Genomic DNA, 19,522 nt, shown 5'->3' with positions numbered 1-19,522 from the left:
GGGCCGGGGCTGGCGAAGCCAGCGGCTCACGGAAGAAGAAGGGCCCCGGGCCTCTGGCCACGGCGTACCTGGTCATCTACAATGTGGTGATGACGGCGGGGTGAGGCTGGGTCTCGGGGAGGCGGGGAGCCAGCCTGGCCGGGGAGGGAGCTCTGCGGCCCGCCGCGCGCCGCGCAGCCCGGGCGCTGGGTGTCCGGGACTCGGCACCCGGGCGCGAGGACGACCGAGCGCCGGATCGGCCCGGGTGGTGCCTGCCCGCGAGCTCCCGCCTGCGCTGGGGGGCCGAGCCAAGTTCCCAGGCACGGGAGCGCGGGGAAGGCTGCCCAGGCGCGGGCTCGGGAGGGCCGTGGGAGGAAGGGTGGGCCGGCCACAGGTGCAGGGCTGGGGGGCGGTGGGCCGGGCCGTCCTGCAGCGCCGAGGACAGCCCGGGCGGCGAGTCACGAACGGAGAACTGCTCCAAGCAGGGGGAGTGGAGGCAGCAGTGGCTGCAGAGTGACCATTCATTTAGGCGGCTGTTTTCAAAATCCAGGCTGCGCTTTCGTCTGAAAGGTAGTGGAGAAAGCGTTCAAAGTTTTTGGCCAGTGACGTGAGAAGAACTGTGCTCTGAATGAGTTCAGACTTTTTAGGATGTATTGGGGTAGGGAAGAAACTGGGGAGTGGAAGGCAGAGTTACTGGGAAGGGAGAAGTATACACCCTAGGAACAGGTTTTACCCATTTCCTGTCTCCCTCATATCAGTCCATCTCTTATCACGGCAGGTTTTTAGTTCTGACACTAGCTGTGTGATTTTGACTAAATCGCTTTATTTCTCTGGGTCTCCGTTTTTTCATAAGTGAAACTAATTGGCTGGGTGATCTTGATGGTTCCTTCAGCTCTGCAATTCTCTATCCCCGGGGTTTTGGTGAGGAGGATCACAGATCGGACTATGTGTTATGTGTTTTGAAGTTACAATCATTGGTGAAAAAAAATTTCTCTAACATTTTATTATGAAAAATTTTAAACATACTGAAAAGTTGAAAAAACTATAGTGAGCATCCAGTTTATTTATTTTAAAAGTTGGTAATACATTGGCAGGGTCCAAAATTCAAAATATACACAAGAGCATAAAGTGAAAATCTTTCCTCCCACCTTCCCTTCTACTCAGATCCCCTCCTTTGAGGCAACTAGTTCTGTGTATCCTTAGCATGCTGATACAAGCAAATATATATGTTCTCTCCACCTTTTTTTTTAAAAAAAGAAAAAACCCAAATGTAAATGTATATTTATAGTTCAGCACCTTGCTTTTTTTTCACAAAAATAAATATATCCTGGGAGGACCCTAGGTTTATTGCTAGTATTAGAAATGATAGGTGTGGAAACCTAGGCTCAGACAATTTGTAACTTGCTTGAGATCATAGAACTTGTTAGAAGTTCTGGATCTAGAAATCATTTATCTTGACTCACAGGCCAGTGAAGAACTAGTACAGATATAAGCTTTGTCACATAAATGCTCACACAGATTGACCATTCAAGGAACATTTAGGAGTGTGTGTGTGTGTGTGTGTGTGTGTGTATTTATTTATATAAAATTCTTATTGTCTTATCAACGGCATTGATGAGACCATTGGACTGGAGAGGGATTTTAAGGTATATTGGTAAGAAGATGTCTATTCCTAAGTGAGAAACATATAGAATGGGGTGGAGAGTATGGAGTGGTGTCTTAAATGGAGAAAATTGGAATTGTGAGAGCAAAGTAAGAGTAAGTTTTTTTCTAGGCTTCTGATGCCGAACCAGTTACACATTAAGGAATTAATTTTTTCTTTTATGAACTCTTATTTGATGTCCTTGTATGATAAGTCATTAGAAATAACACAGATCACATCGAGATTGTACATTTATGTAAATCTATTACTGCCTTCTAAGAGACATACCTTAAAATTAAAGGTCATTTGTTTCATTATGGAACTTAAGTAAAAAATTACAGGACCTGAGAATTTGTTTTTGAGAAGGATAGTGAAATAGAAGTGTGACATTCACAGTTGTATGCCTAAGTGCTTCCCTGTTTTGTGGTTTGTTTTGATCTGGCTTTCTTTTCTGAGTTGATTATGGAAAATTCAACTAAAAAACTTTTTATTCTTTAAAAAAAAAAAAACACTTTTATTCTTATTTCATTTGCATTTTTAAAAGGATAGATTTTAAGATATGGGAATATTCCAGTGAGACACTTATAAAAATAGTTTAAAGCATCTTCTCTCTACCCTATTAGCATTAAAGACTCTTTAATTATATAGGCCATTAAAAATTTTCCTTTAACCAGTTTTTTTCTCTTGACTTAGACTTTCTGGCACCTAATTTAGCTGCACAAGGACCATTTTAACTTATTCCCTTCATTTTGGCCTTGTTCTTAACAGATAATGTTGCCAAAAAAGCCAAGCTCCAGATGGGTGAGGTGTCACTGAGCTTTTGCTGAGCACTCTAGGTAGGGTGCTCTTGGTGCAGCATTTCCTTGTCCTACAACTTGGCATTTAAAAACTACCACCCATAAATCCAGGATACTGATTATTGAGGTCACCTTTAGCAATATCTGTTATTGCTACATCTTTCAATTACCCTAAATCCTTGCCTTTTTTTTTTTTCTGATTTCTCTTTTTTCTTTTATTAGGTGGCTTGTTATAGCAGTTGGTCTGGTCCGAGCCTACCTGGCTAAGGGTAGCTACCACAGCCTTTATTATTCAATTGAAAAGCCTTTGAAATTCTTCCAAACTGGAGCCTTATTGGAGGTAGGTCCTGAGATTTGTTGTTATTGATTTCTGTTTTTATAAGTTAAAAAGCATGCTACTAAATTATATTGAAGTAGCCATCTATCTGTTGGATTTGCTTTAAATTTTGAAATTTTACCTCCTTGCATACTATCATGTTGACAACCAGATTTATCTTTTTGATGTTTTAGATTAGGTAAAATCTCATTTAATTTGTATTATCTGGAATATGTTTTATATTCTAACCTTATTGAAAATCAATTGAAGTAAGCTTATATTAAGATTTTTTTTTAATTCTAGGGACATCCTAGGGAAGTGTTGGCAAACTCTGATACTTTCAGGGGTCAGATAGTGGAATCAGTAAACTTGGTAGGTGTAGGATATTAGGAGCATTAGATAGAAGTGACAATGGAGCCTGTCTAAAGGCATCTAAAGTAAAAAAAAAAAATTTAACAAAAATGTATTGATTTCCATGTATTAAGGGCAGTGTATATTCAGTCCCCTCTCCTGTGGTAAATATAGATTAGGATTTTTTTTTTTTCTGAGTTGGGTCTCACTCTGTCGCCCAGGCTGGAGTGCAGTGGCAGGCATGCTCACGGCCACCCCAATGTCGACCTACTGGGCTTAGGTGACCCTTCTACCTCAGCCTTCCAAGTAGCCAGAATTACAGGCATGCACTACCACGCCCAGCGAATTTTTTGACTTATTGTAGAGATGAGGTCTCGCCAAGTTGCCCAGGCTGTTCTCAAACCCATGAACTCAGGGAATCCCCTCTCCTTGGCCTCTCAAAGTGCTGGGATTACAGGCTTGAGCCGCTGTGCCCAGCCACAGATTAGGATTTTTGAGTTGCAAGTGACAGAAACCCAATTCAAACTATTTTAAATCCTCCCCCCCTCAAAAAAAATTTTTGCTTCTGTAGTTGACAAAGATACAGGATTAATTTACAAGATCAAAGGAACCAGCTCAGGAATGAGAACCAAGGATTATTTGACCCTGCCAGACTGTCTCTCATCTCTGCCTATCTCTGTTTCTCTTCGATTGTTGCTCATAGGTTCTCCTGCTGCAGACAGCATTCTCCACATTGTGGGAAACAGGAGGCAGTTTACTTTATTAGCATTTGTGTTGAACACGGGGTTCCAGGGAAGGATTCTGGTTGACTGCGGAGTTCCAGCCTCTGGAGAGCAGGGCCTGAGGTGTTAGAACACCTTAGACTCTTGCCAGTAATGTGAGATACTTGATTAGCCAGGCTTGGGACACATGCCCATCCTTCTGTCCAAGGAACTATAGACTTTATTAATGGAATAGGGGGAATAGGGATAACTTTGTGTACACAAAATCAATAGCTACCATAGTTCATTATGGTGAAAAACCTACAGATTGCAGGGAAGATCTGGTACTTGGTTTCCTTTCACTCGGCCTCCAGGGCAAGCCCATCGTGACATTTATACTTCAGTGACAATTTTTAAAAACTGAACCGTGGAGTGATATTTAAGGAAAAGTCATTTACTTCCATGAAATGAGATGTGATATCTCTACCTCTACCTCTCACTTTGAAAATCAGAAGGTTGTACCTTTTGACTTTTGTTTTTTTTCCTCTTAGAAAACAGCAGAATTTCAATAGTGTCCATACTTATATATTTTAAGTAGGTGGTGTAATGAAATGAGCAATTGGAAGTCTGAGTTTTCGTATCCAAAGTATGGAGGTTTTAACAAATTACTCTGTGGATTTGGTCATATCTTTTATCTACCTCATTTTCTCATTTGTGAAATAAAGTAGATTTCTGAAGTCCCTTCCTGCCCTAATAGTTTGGGTCGAAGGAAACTTTAGCAGTTCCTAGTGTGAGCCATTTTTTAAAGTTAGAGGATTGAATTTTTTTGCAAGGAGACTGTGATAAATAAGTAGCACTTTGTCTCTCAGAGCTTTGACCAACACAGTTCCCTCAAGCTACAGAGAAGCCAGCTTATGGTCAAGACCATCAGAAACTTCCCCAGTGCTTATATTCAGTTGGAATTCTTCAGTAATTTAGAGGCGATACCACCTCTTTAAGTCCTTGTAATATTAGAAGTGTAATTTTAAAAATTTAAGTATATCTTAGGGAAGGTAGGGGCATTAAACAGTGTGACGCAAAATCCATTCAGGAACCAAGTCTTAGACTTTGAAGGATTAGCCTGTCTATCCCTATAGAATTTTTCATAGGGATTTAAGAAAATATTTTGGATTTTTGGTTTTATCTCTGTTATCCCCCCTAAGAACCAATTAGGTGACAAATCCCGGATTTGCTTTTGGGAAAAGGACTGTGCATAAGGAAGTAAAGACTCCCAGGAACACACAGGGAATGGACTGTGCAGAGGTCAGTGATGGCAGTAACCCCTTCATCTGGGTGAGAGAGCAAGCTTACTAAAGTGCATTTCCTGTGCAGTCAGTTCAAGAGTGTTTCATTGCCTTCTCAGTCTACATTGTGTAATAATCAGATGTATGTGGTATTGTTTAATTACATGTATGTTATCTTTATGGGAATTATTGGTGCTTAATATATCCTGTTTACAGAAGGAGAAAATAAATCCAAGGAAAGGAGCTACTCATTTATATCTCTGTAGACTGAGTATTATTCTTTATTAGGTTCTGTGGGAGCTTGCTTAAAAGGGAAATAGAAGGTACTTGTTCTTAAAAAATTTCAAATCCTTAGAAGAATATTAACATTTTGCTTTTGGGTTGTTTTTTTTTTTGAGTTGGAATCTCATTCTGTTGCCCCGGCTGGAGTGTAGTGACATGCTCATGGTTACTGTAGCCCTGACCTGCTGGGTTCAGGCGATCCTTTTGCTTCAGCCTTCCAAGTAGCTGGAACTACAGGCGTGCACCACCATGCCCGGCTAATTTTTTTATTTATTGTAGAGATGAAGTCTCACCATGTTGCCCGGGCTGGTCTCGAACCCATGTTTCAGGCAATCCTCTCGCCTCCACCTACCAAAGTGCTGGGATTACAAGCATGAACCACTGCACCCGGCCAACACTTTGCTTTTTAAAGAACTTAAAACATTTACCGAACAAGTATAAATGGGCACGCAATAGTGAAATACAAAAAACAGCTTACTTTCTGAGGAAATTAAGTGATTTTTTACAACATGGGTGTAAAGATATATTGAGTTGGTGATACAATGATAAAGCCTTTTAATAAAATGAACATAAGCTGGGCACAGTGGCTTCCAGCTACTTGGAAGGCTGAGGCAGAAGGACCACCTGAACCCAGCAGGTCGAGGCTGGGTGGCCATGAGCGTGCCACTGCACTCCAACCAAGGCAACAGAGTGAGACTCCAACTCTATAAATAAGTAAACAAACAAATAAAATGGACACAAATTCTAACTTTTCTTTACTCATTCATCCAAGCAGTCTTGAGTGTTTTTTTTAGAGAATTTTCCAGATTATCTACCACAGGTAGTTATTTAGCACAGGTGGTAAATAAATATGTTATTTTTTTAGTTAAATTTTATTTTATTATAGAGATGTAGGGTACAAGTAAGGAATAACTTCACAAATAGGCTGCATTCAGGTGAAGTTTGGTCCTCTAACTGGCTATCACTTCCCCGGTATAGGGCCAGATACCCTTAGTGTTGAGTTTGCTATTTAAATAAGTATGGGTTTGGGTAACGGGTGCTATAGAGGTTGAGCTCTTGCTAATAAGAAGCTTAAAATCTTACAGGGTAGATAATTATATAATTATATCAGGACTATTGGCTAGAGATAATGGAAACCTCTCCAACTAACTTGAAGCAGCAAGAGGGATTTATTATAACATGTAGAATGTCCCTTAGAATCTAAGGCAGAACTGTAGCTGGCCTTAGGAATGGTCTGTAATCAGGGACTAGTGCACCAGAGGGAATCCAGGAATTCCTGCACCATCTCTTATCTCTGTTATTCTCCTTTTTTTTGTCTCCTAATTCATTTGTCTCATCTTGCAGACTAGCTTTCTCAGTTTCTTAGTCTATATGGCAGATGATGGTAACATCCAAAAGCTCCTGAGATTACAGCTCCTGCAATTGTGAAAGCAGCTAGTTGGAAACAATCTTACTCCCGATTTCACATTTCCAGTGAAGGACCTCCTTGGTTCAGCTTGAATCAGGTGCTCCTTCTTGGACTTGTAGACAGGAGCAGAGTCACATTAACCATATTGAAGGGCTAGAGGGAAGGGGCATTTCTAGAAGAAGGGGTGATAGATGGAAAGCCCAAGAAGTGATGTATTTACTAAAATACAAGATACCCAAAATAATGAAGATTATAATATATGAGACGATTTATAAATTGACACAGTGTAAAATGCTGGTGATCAGCGTTGTGGGCCAAGAGATTAGTGTATGAATAATAAGTATGTGTCTTGAGTTGAATCATGAGTAATCCTGAGAGCTAATATAGATAGCAAAAACACATTTTAAAAATGCTACTCATGAATAAATAAAAGGTGATAAATGCATAAGAAAAATTTATAAAAATAAATGAATTACTGACACATGTGAGAATGAATCTTGAAAAAATGCCATGTGAAAGAAGACAGATCAAAAAGTCACAAATAGTATGTATTTCATGTATATGAAATGGCCAGAATAAGCAAATTCATAGAGACAGAAAGTGGATTAGTGGCTGCCAGGGCCATGGCAGGAAAAGAATGGGGAGAGACTGCTGATGAGCACAGGGTTTCTTTTTAGGGTGATGGTATATTGCTCTTGAAGTAGATAGTGGCATTAGCTGACAACCTTGTGAACATATTAAGACTTCTGAATTGTACACTTCACAAGTGTAGATTTTGTGGTATGTGAATTATATCTCAGTTTTTAAAAAATGCTCTTCGTTTATATGAGCTGTGGATGTTTTCTGTTTTCCACATTCTTTTTTTTTGAGTTCATGATATTCATTGATAAGGCAGATCATATCTTTGCAGATTTCTTGAGTAGAGTTAAAGATGAAAAATTATAGATTGATGCAGTTAATGGCAGTTTAAAGTTATTGCTGAAAGAATTTGAATTTCTAAATGTCTTTGGTTAACATAAGATTGTAATTATACCAAGAACACTTTCAGATACTCATGATTGGATAGCCTCTGTGATTGACAGTTAGAATTCTAATGGATTAAGGATTGCTCTGCAAAGACTTTACACTTAGACTATCTTCAACATACATATATTGCTGTATGCATCATTTATCTACCCCTGTCCATCTGGGAATACCTAATGGATGGACCACAGGAACTCCCTTTTCTTTCCATTCTCTTCCAGATCCTTCTGCTGCTTAGAACTCCCCTTACCTATTACCTACAAAAGTGAGCAAGGAACCCAGTATCATTTCTGATCTTTTCCTTGAGTTGGTGTAGGGCTGGGTCTAAAATGGCAGAACTAGTTCTGGAGAAATGGTCAGGAAGATCAACAGCTTTCGTTATGTCTTCTAAACCTGCCACACTTTCCTAGTCCCTCTCTGTTATTTTGTTCTGACTTTTCAGGCCTCACCTACAACATTCTTCAAATTCTTTAATGCATCAGTCAAGAAAATGATTTTGGATATTTCTCTAAAATATAGCAACATCTTAAGAATTTGTAGTGTCCTTAAGAGGAAGAACAGTCTCATCTTATCTACCTGCCAGTTTTTCTGTCTTTATAGCACAAATACTGGATGAGTTTTTGCCATGGAGATGCTTCAGGAACATTATAGTTTAAGGCTGCTTTTGTGAACTGGTGTGGGACCATAACTATTGTCTATAATATTTTTCCTCCTTGTGGAAACATGCCGATTTCCCAATAATAACAGTCTTAAAAAGGAACTTTTGGAACATATGCTGCATGCCCATGATAGGCTATTTTTATTTTGAAGACTTCTTTTTAAAAAACAAACCTCTAAAAGAGACTTCTGAAAAGCTAGCAGAGCAAGTCATAGCGGAGATATCTTACACAAATAGGAATGACATTGAATCCCAGAAAAACCGACTTCTAAAACAATGTGAAAACTGGAGAGAGATACTAACTCGGGTATAATTAATAAGTGTCACAACATTAGAAAGAAAGAGGAACCCACCCACACAGGCCTCACTGCTTGATGACTCAAGCAAATAGAAGCAAACTGATAGAGTATTCGAAGAGGCACAATAGCTAATGTCTGAAGAAAGCAATGTGTTGGGGAAAAAAAATAACTAAAAATATCAATGGTGGCAGTACAGGGCAGGAAGGAGGCCACAGTGCAGAGAAATAGGTGATACTGAAGATTTGGAGAAAGGCTGGAGTTATAGTCTCAAATAAAGTAGATTACAGAACAGAAACTATTGGGAAATTTTCAGTGTTCACCATTTGAAATGCAAAAAGAATATTGCAAAATATGGAGTGCCAGGCCACATCAGACCAATTATGTATTAGTGAACTAGCAAACGGGTACAAAATTATGTGAACAACAGAAAATCAAAATATACATAAAAGTAGTGAAATTCAGCAGGCTAATAATAACAACACAGCAGAACCAATGTATCTAGAAAACCTATTGAGTGTATACAAGCTTTCAAAAAGTAAACTTGCAGAAGTAGAAAAGGTTGGAATATATAACTCTTAAATAATCAGGAACTGATGCCGGGCTCGGTGGCTCAGTCTGTAATCCCGCGCCTTTGGGAGGCTGAGGGAGCGGCCACTGCACTCCGGTCTGGGCGACCGTGTGAGACCCAACTCAAAAAAAAAAAAAAACACAAAAAAAATAATCAGGCACTGGAATGGCATAATCATGGCTTACCACAGCCTCGAACTCTTGTGCTCAAACGATTCTCTTGTATCAGCCTCCTGAGTAGCTGGGATTACAGGCATGCATCACCATGCTCTGCTAATTAAAAAAAAATTTTTTTTGTACACTCAAAGTTGACTCTATTGCCTAGGCTGGTCTCAAACTCCTAGGCTCAAGCAGTCCACCCACCTTGGCCTCCCACAGTGCTGGGATTATAGGCGTGAGTCACCACCCCCAGCCAAAAATTAGAGAAAACTTCTGAACTGAAAGCCTGTCTCAGTGTGGTTATTGAGAGTTTATAGAGTTCCACAACAAAAAAAATTTCTTCCCTTCTTGGACACTTGTTAAGTTTTAAAATTTAAAACAAAGATAAACAACTTTCAGCATAAAAAAAAAGATTTTAAAATATCATAGCAAAAACACCTTGAGACTTTAGACTTTGAAGAAGAACAATATCCTCATGAAGCTAGAAGAAAACATTAGGTGCCCAGGTAACAGACCAGGGGACATTTCCTGTGGATGGAGACATTCTGAAAATGGCTACAAAAAGTAATGGAGCTTTGAAAGAATTTTACTAAAGGGTATTTAACTGTTAAATAAATAAAGTTGACCAAGTTTTAGACTGGCACTGTCCAATAGAACTTTCTGAAGTGTTAATGTTGGAGAATGACTCTGTACTGTCCAAAACAGTAGCCACCAATCACATATGGCTTTTGAACCCTTAAAATGTGGATAGTGGATTTGAGAAGCTGAGCTTTAAATTTTATTTAGTCTTTATTTAAATTTAAATAGACTCATATTGCTACTGGTTACTGCACTGCACAGTGTAAGCCTTTTTACAGACTGTAGCATGCCCACGGGGATTCTCATAAGATAGTACAAATTTTACCAGGATAGAGTGAAGTGGGAAGAAAGACAAACATAACAATGTAAATTTTATGTCACTCTAGAGTTTATAAACTTATTAATTCTTAAGTTGAAAATAATGAGAATAGTTATTCTATGTTGTTTTCAGATTAGGAGCGTCAATAGAAAAAAAGCAAAATTGTAGATATTGGAAAAAGTTTGGAAGAGTATATATCAAACTGCTACTAGTGCTTACCTCTGTGGAGGGGAGTGGCATTTTAGGGGGTGGGCAGAAGGATAAAGGATTTCTACTTTTACTCTGTATGCTTTAGTACATATTTATATATCACTTACATGAATTGTATAATTTAAAATGATAAAATATAATAAAAAACAAAAGATAAATGAGGAAAATAAGATTTGAAAGTTTTTTTGAAAAAGGAAGACAGTAGGCAGCTTGAATAATTTATCTTTTATTTAAAGAGAAAATAGTTTTACACCTATACAAATCCTGTTAAATTGAAAAAGAAAATGACAGGAAAATAACAAATCTATAGGATGATAGAGTATAGCACAAATGCATCATTTCTAATGTTTATGCCACTGGACTGATAAGATTCATCAAAATTAAAAGGAGTGATGGTGGTTACTGGCTAAATATCTGATCAGGTGTGGTGGCTCACACCTGTCATGCCAGTACTTTGGGAGGCCAAGACAGGAAAATTGACTTGAATCCAGGAGTTCAAGACCAGCCTGGGCAACATAGTAAGGCCCCATCATTGCAAAAATAAATCCATGAAATGTAAAAAAAGAAAAAAAAAAAGAACAATCTGTTGCTTATAAGAGACTTGCTGGCCGGACTTGGTGGCTCAGCCTGTAATCCCAGCACTTTGGGAGGCCGAGGCAAGTGGATTACCTGAGCCTGCGGGTTTGAGACCCACCCGGGCAACTTGGTGAGACCTCGTCTCTCAATAAATAAAAAATTAGCCAGGTGTGTTAGTGCACGCCTGTAGTTCCAGCTACTTGGAAGGCTGAGGCGGAAGAATTGCTAGAGCCCAGCAGGTCGAGGCTGCGGTGGCCGGAGCGTGCCACTGCACTCCAGCCTGGGCAATGGAGTGAGACTCCAACTCAAAAAAAAAAGAGAGAGAGACTTGCTTAAGTTTACTAAGAGACAAACCAGCCTATCATGACGAGACATCAAGAAAAGCAGGACTGCCCAGTCACAACATAAGATAAAATTGATGTCAGAGCAGTAGCCAAAGAGAAGTAGAATTCAGTTTGTCATGTACCAAGAACATGGGAGACACATGTTAAGCATGTTATGCAGCTATGCATTTAGAATCAGTTGATGAATGAATGATTATCTGAACAGAGAAACAAAATACATAGGAAAGCTAGCAGAAATACTGCAGAGATAAAAATAGAATTGTGCTTAAGAGGTGTCATAGTGTATGTAAAAAACTAGAGACAAGAAATTTGAGTACTAAAACTTGGTTTTGACAGTAATTCATCCTGTGACCCTGGTCTTAATCTGTCTGACCATAAATTCATTATGTGCAATGAATATACTGGATATATGTGCAATGACTATACTGGACCTTAAGTTTTTTTCCCCAGTTTTAAATTCTATGAGACTTCAACATTTCATTATCAGAATATGAAAATTAAGCAGATAATGAATTAGCAAATTATAGAACTGAATATACCAAGAAAGCTGAAATTAAATGACAAAGGGAAAGTAATGGTAATTAAGGAAAGTTTAACCTATTTCCTTCTTTTAAAATGGATGTGAAAGGATTTTGTAAACATGTCTGGTGTATCGAGGAAAGCCTAATGAAAGCCCTCTTTTTCTTGCTTATGTTCTGAATATTGAGACATAAAGGATTTAGATAAGGATCCTAAAAATCAATTCTATTTGTGATAAGGGCTAAGTTGGAGGACTTGCTTTCGTGTGCGAGTCAAATGAGTTTGCCGACTAACCTCCAGAATAAGACTCACCATCCACCCTGTCCCACGCAGCAGCAGCCAGGGTGGCCTGGAAGAAACCATGAGAACTTGAGGCTCCTTATGGAACCTCTAGGGTGGTGCTGGATTGAGCACACCCCATTTATCTTTCCCAGATTTACCACTCAAATGAGTCATCCTTTCCTGAGGTAAAGTAATTAAAGGGTGCAGAGACCAGCAATATTTGGTAGAAATTCCTCTTAGAAACCAGAAGAGAGGGAAAGGTGTTTTCCACCAATAATGAGTACTATATATTCATTGTAGAAAAAAATGCAAATAAAGAAGAAAATGCATAGCTGCTTAAGGTTGCATCCTAAAGATAAGCACTGTTAACATTTTGATATCTATCTTTGAAGACTATATTATCATATAGATAAGTTTTAAGCAACAATGCAATAATATATGCATATAGTATGATAATTTCTTAAACACTTCAAAGACGATAAATATAACTCAAATGAGTTATGCACCTCTGCATGGTAAAAATGAGTGTATTAGAATGTCTTCTGGAGCTGCCCAGCTTAGTGTATCCTCTCTGGAAGTTTTCCCAGTTCTCAAGGCTGGACTCCTAATAACTATGTTTCTACTCCCTGACTCTGCCACTTATGGCAATAGCTGGACTCCTAATAACTATGTTTCTACTCCCTGACTCTGCCACTTATGGCAATAGCTGGCTGATCCAGGAGTCCATACCTGACCCAAACTGGGCTGGTCAGGTTTTTTTCTTCCAAGAATTTGGAACTTTGAATTGAAAGGCAGAGATGGGGAATCACTGTAGTCGAATCACATTAAATCCATGTGAGGATTTAACTGAGGTCTTTTGAACACTACTTGGGCTTCCGTTTCCCTTGAGACTTGTTAAACTCTTTTTTTGGACATTGCTGTTATTGTTTTACCTTGGATTAAAAATGAAATTGAATAGCTTTGTTGGTAACTTACAAAAATAATTGCCTTCAGATTTTAGAAACTTTTTCAAAAGAGATATTTCCTAGTAACCTATTGTGCAAAATGGCATTTGACATCGAGGTTAACATCTTAAAACTAAAATCAGTTTATTGCCAGTTGAAATAGAAAGGGCTCAAGAGAAGAGAGAAGTTTACAACACATATTTTCAAGGGAGTTTTGATTATGGCAAATCCTCTAAATTTTTTCTGATCAGATATGCTTATTCTAGTGCAGTGGATCTCAGTAAAGCAGTGCCACCTCCTTACACTGCATTTTGGAAAATTATGAGGGTATTCTGATTGCCACAGTGACCAGGTATGCTAGATGTCCTACAATGTGCGAGACAGTCCAAATCAATGAAGATTTGTTCTGCATCTTCCTTGACTTCTGTATGTTCCCTCAAGCTAACCCCTCTACAAATACACATTGATCATTTTGTAATACATGTTAAAACTGAAAAACCTTCATGAGAAATTAAACAAATAGCTTGTTAAATTCGAAGAAGGTTGTGGCCTTAGTTTTCCATTGCTGCATAACAAGTTATCGCACACTTAACAGCTTACAGCAACACTTGACTAGCTCACAGTAAGTCAGAAGCTGGGCTTGACTGGATTCTCTGCTCAGGGTCTCACAAGATTGAAATCAAGGTGTCAGCCAGACTGGCTGGTTTCTTATCTGGAGGTTCCAGGGAAATAATCCACTTTCAAACTAATCGGTTTATTGGCAGAATTCATTTTCTTGTAGCTTAACGTCTGAGGTCCACATTTTCTTGCTAGCTGTCAGCAGGAGGGCACTCCCAGCTTCTAGGGGCTACTCTGGATCTAGGTCTTGTACTGACCCCTCCAGCTTAAGAGTCAGCAACAGCATGCCAGAGGCTTCTCATTTTTTAATATCTCTGACTTCCTCTTCTGCCAACAGCCAGAGAAAACCTTGCTTTTAAAGGGCTCTCCTGGTTGCATCAGGTCCACCTACATAATATCTATACCTTAAAATCAATTGATTTGACAGCAGTACCTAGATTAGTGTTTGACTGACTGAAGAGATAAGGAACAGTCATCTTGGGGTATTGGCTTTAGCATTCTGTCGTACTATTATCATTGGTATGAAAAGGGAAGCTTAAGTGAAATAAAGATATTGTCTTAAAATAATTAAGTCATCTATTCACTCTGCACATTCTGTTCTCTAAGTATTACAGAATTTCCAGCTTGCATATTTAGTTGAAAGAGATTTCAGTGCAGTGGTGTTATTACTGCAAAAGCAACAAAACTGATTGAAAATTGGTTTTGAGATTCCTGTTCAGGCTTCAGTTATTAAATTGAGACACATGGAATGCAGGAATTGCACTGCATTTCTTTAATGTAGACTACTTTAACATTTTATAATATTGCCCATGTGTATATGTAATGATAAGAAATCTAGGTTGTGAGACGGAAATTTTATTTTGAGATAACTGTCATTTTCTATTTTATCTTAAAAGTATCCCTAATCTATTACGCAACTGCTTTGTTGCCTCTTGCAGTACTGTTTTTTGTTTTTTTTTCTAATCCATCTTCCCTTCTTTATTGTATCATTTAAAGAGTATAGTTTCCGAGGACTTTTTACAGACTGGACACTGATTATATGTCTCAACGATTTCAAGGCAGAAGGATTGGTTTTTTCCTACCCCATTCTATAACATGACCTAGGGGATTATTTTGACGCCACCCTTTATAAATAAATAAGCCCTAGCTCATTTGACAGAGTAATGTACTTCTTCAGTTTCTCTGCTTTGACTGTTACTTACCTTGGCATATTGTTCCAACTTCAGATAAGGTTACTTCTTCATTTTCATTATTACTTATCCTAATAATTTTTTTCAAGTGTTGGTCTATACCTCTGCTCTTTTACTTTCCTGTACTTATCCAGAATGGTTTCTGATATTTTTATTTTTCAGTCCAAACATATGATAATAAGGCATCAATTAGGGCATTGTATTTATTTGGTTTTGAAAATTGTGTGTACTTGGGTCATGTCATCTATAAATTCCATTTTGGAATGGAAGGGAAGGTATTAAATACATGTGATTGCAAAGGGGAGAGTGTGTCTGATAGGACTGAGACCTACTATTCTGTCATGCAAAAAAAACATGCTTGCCTTTTATTGCTGTGTGTTCTTTCCTATAGTGTCCTGTTGTTAGCAGCCTGGATATCTAATCACATACAGCAAAAGAACAGGTTTTCTGTCTAGGCACTGTCATATGTCTTCTTGTTTCAAAGGATGCTTTTCATTCTTGTCTTTCATTCCTCATTTTCTTCTAGATATACCTTTTATTTTTCTTCAACTTTGCATCAGGAGGTATACTTTATCTTGTAATATTCACACTACTGAGGTTTTAGCAGTGTTTTCTTTTGAAAAATATTTTAAGATTTGCAATATGATGAGTTTTTTTTCCCTCTTGCCAGTTACCAACAAATTTTGCAGCTTGGTTTTTTAATTCAGTTCCCCTGCCCTCCCCCAAAAACTTAGTACAATAATAGTTTCTGAGCACAGTTTTGTCATGTGTGTTTTAGATAAGCTAAGTCCTGTCAAGTTCCTGTCAAATTCTGGCCTTTGTTTTTTCCTCCTAAGTAGTGTACAGTGAAACAAAGTGATAGAAAAGCAGCAGCATAGAAATAAAACCTAGGTTCTTGATTCTGGCCATTGTTTACTACTTGGGCAAGTTGTGTAGCCTCTTTGAACCTTGGTGGTTTTGTTGTTGTTGTTTTTTAATTTTGTTTTTTGAAGTTGGCTCTCACTCTGTTGCCAGTACACACTGCTGAGTGCAGTGGTACAATCACTGCTCACTGCAGGCTCAAACTGCTGGGCTCAAGCCTCAGCCTCTCGAGTAGCTGGGACTAAGGGTGTACACTACCACACCCAGCTGATTTTTGGGGGAGGGGGGAAGATGAGGTCTTACTCTGTTACCTAGGCTGGTCTCAAACTCCTGGGCTCAAGCGATTCTCCTGCCTCAGCCTCCCAAAGTGCTAGGATTACAGGTGTGAGCCACCACTCCCAGCGTTGGTTTTCTCATTTTCATTTAGAGATATCTGCCCTGCTTATCTGCTAGGATAGTTGTTAGGATCAAACAATATAATGACTGCTAGAGAAATGTTGGAAACATTTTAAAAGGTCCTACAACAGCTGTTAGGTCTTATCTAGAAAAGCTTTAGTCATTAAATCAATCTTGTAGATAGCTTCAAATTATTTTTTTGCCACCACCACCAGGGTCAAGCACTGCTATATAAAAAATGAGTTGGAGGGCGCTTATAAGGCCAATTAGATAGCCATTAAAATGAAATGATAATCTCACTCAAGGCACTGGAAATAAAAATGGGGAAACAGATCCCAGAAGCAACAGCAGGACTTGGAAACCAGTTGGACTTGGGCGGGGGGGAGGGAAGGACATTGAACCTGAGAACTGGGAGGCTGGTTATTAAGAGACATAGTAGGTGTGAAGGAAGGAAAAGGTGTGCTTCCCACTGAGACAGGCCATGTTTGAGCTGCTGCTGCAACTCCAAGTTGGAGGTGTCCAGACGCAGTTTGGAATGTGGATCTGGAGCTCAAAGAGACAGGGTTAGAATTGGACCAGGGAACACCTCTGCAATGAGATCATTGAATGAGGCAACATGGGGACTGAGGGTGGAGCTTTGTAGGATGAATGTCTGCATTGAAGGACCTTAGAGACAATAGAGGCTCTTCTGACTTGTGTTCTCGAGTCCCTGGCAGCTCTGTTCTCTAGTGCAGAGGACATGGGAGATGTTGTATATCATGGCTCTTACAAGTTTGTGCATTATAAAATAGGTCCCTGACCTCTGATAAATCACTGAGTGAAAATTAAATCTTCCTTAGGAAATCTTCCAAAGATACACAAACTATGAACAAACAAAAAAACTGAGCAAGAATTTACATTTTGTTAAATAGCCTATAGCCAAGTTTAAAAATGAAATGTTTGTTTTTTCAGATTTAATACTACTAGCAGGCACTGTTCTATTCTTATGGAAAGACTACTTTATATGAAATAAAACTTTAATACTATTTATCTTACTAATTCTCTTCTTTTCCCCCCTTTTTTCCTTTAGATTTTACATTGTGCTATAGGTAAGTATGGATTTTCCCCCCTCCTACATACAGTGGATTCTGCTTTTTAAGTCATAGATGATAGGCTTGATTTGATTCCTACTGAATTTTGAAAAACCATTTAATCATTACATATAAAATTCCTCAAATTGAAATAACTTTTGGCCTCTGAAATCATGCATACTATTTAGATGTTATCACTGAACACTTTATTAAATGTCGGTTGAAAAAGAGATGTGTTCCACCTTCTTGGTTAAAGGGTAATAGAGAAACACTAGCACATTTATAAAAATGTGGCTGGAGTCCTGGTGCTGGACTGTGTTGAAAAGCCCTGTCTATGATCACTTAAGTGGTATATTCTCTCTCCTGACCTTTAAAATGGGAGGACTACATGTATTGCCTACCTCCCAGATGAGTAGTACGTGTATGTGAGAGGTATTGGAAAAGTAATTAAGTGTAAAGGATTCTACAAACATAGGGAACTTCTACTGAAGTCAGATATGTGTGGTTTTTAACTTTAGTGAGGAGGGGAGAGAAATCAGATTTGCTTTGAAATTGAGGCATAGCTTAGTCTGGAATGGCTAAAACCCTCTAATTACATAAAAATCAATTTTGAAAAGTTAAAGACCCCCCCCTTTCCCCCCCAGAGCAAGCCCATAATGGTTGCTGTGTAGTCCAGATTTGTCTCTTGAGAACTACAAATCTACATTTTGGTCCTGATCAATTTAAGTCCCAGCTAAAGCTGGTGCTTACTGTATCCAGGGCACTGGACTTGGCACCAGGGAATTCAAAGATGAGGAGACTTATAGTTCAGAAGGACCCATGGGTGGAAGCACAGCACACTGTCCACTGTGGGTCTTGCAGAGGTCACTGTGATACTTGGCTCCATGCCTTTTAAAGAAGACAAAGCATCTTCACTATGAAGAGTTGCTCCTCCACTATCTTCCTTTCTTACCTGGGGTCGTGGATGGAGTTCAGGGACCCCTCAAATGATTTGCAGAATTTTGCATACATGTTTCTCTGTTTATTTGGGGGGTGGGGGAGAATTCATAGTTTTCATTAGATTCTCAGAAGAGTTTGTGATCCCCAAAGGCTAAGATATGCTGCCTTAGAAACTTTGAACTATAGATTTGAAAGGGCTTGGGGATGCATCTGTCATGGGATCTGCTTTCCCAGGGAGGGTTCAGTGACCTGGCCTAGGCCCCACAGCTGGCACATGGCAGAGCCTCATTTGGAGCCAGGCCAGTTTGACTCCAACTCCAGGGCTTTGCCGGCTTGACCTCATTTTATGATGAGTGGGTTTTAACTTATGTGCAGTCTTACACACCTTTCCTTTTTAGTCCTTTATTTGCAGTTTTGAAATGAAAATTTTGATCCCTTCTTAAATGATTAAATTTTAAGCATTAGCCAGAGTGAGTTCTGGAACCACTCAGGGCTTCTTCACATGACTGAACCCTGTCTCATTCCCGTTCAGGTGCCTTTATAAGACTCTTAAGATGCATGTTTTCCAGGTATCTTAGTTTGTTCAGACTGCTATAACACAATACCATAAACTGGCAACTTATAAACAATTAATGTGTTTCTCACAGTTCTGGAAGTTGAAATTCCAAGATCAAGAAGCGGCAGACTTGGTGTCTGTTGAAGGTCTATTCCTCATAGTTGGTACCTTCTCATTGTCTTCACATGGTAGAAGGGCAAGCATGCTCCCTCGGGTCTCCTCTATGAGGGCACTGATCACATTCATGAGAATCCTCATGACCTAATTACCTGCTGAAGACCCTGCTGCCACTTAATACTGTGGCATTGCGGATTAGGCTTCAGCATATGAATTTTAGGGGGACACAAACATTCAGACTATAGCACTGAGCATGTATAATGTTATTTTAATTCATATTTAATTGTGCTTAGTACTCCAAATCCCTTTATCTGTCCCAGAAGATCATTTTATAACTCTTTATAAAATTTCTACCCCTGGAAATAAAGTTTTTGACAAGTTTTTTTTTTTATTTATACCCCCAAATTATTGAATGTCCCTCAGACTTGGGTACCAGACACTGTGTTGGATGGTGGGAGCAGAGAGATGAGCAGGTTCAGACTGCGGTTCAAGAAACCCACAGTTGAAGGGGCACCCTCCAAGCTCCTCTGGCATAAT

At 39.1% G+C, this 19,522-nt stretch overlaps 1 protein-coding gene across 1 annotated transcript in view; it reads left to right on the top strand.

The window, feature by feature from the left end:
- Positions 1–6: 6 nt before the first annotated feature.
- HACD2 (3-hydroxyacyl-CoA dehydratase 2) overlaps positions 7–19,522 on the top strand; it is a gene marked incomplete at its 3' end in the record, with an annotated part of 55,721 nt that continues 36,205 nt past the window's right edge. The window contains exons 1-3 of the mRNA XM_021709464.1: positions 7–100; positions 2,641–2,758; positions 17,373–17,391. Of these exons, the coding sequence (XP_021565139.1) occupies positions 90–100; positions 2,641–2,758; positions 17,373–17,391 (148 nt within the window). The remainder of the gene's footprint in view (positions 101–2,640; positions 2,759–17,372; positions 17,392–19,522) is intronic.

The sequence above is a fragment of the Carlito syrichta genome, unplaced genomic scaffold, assembly GCF_000164805.1.
Source record: "Carlito syrichta isolate Samal-C Ts95f unplaced genomic scaffold, Tarsius_syrichta-2.0.1 Scaffold236168, whole genome shotgun sequence".
Lineage (NCBI taxonomy): Eukaryota > Metazoa > Chordata > Mammalia > Primates > Tarsiidae > Carlito > Carlito syrichta.
Note: the sequence above shows the minus strand (reverse complement) of the source record. Positions and strands in the feature narration are given on the sequence as shown.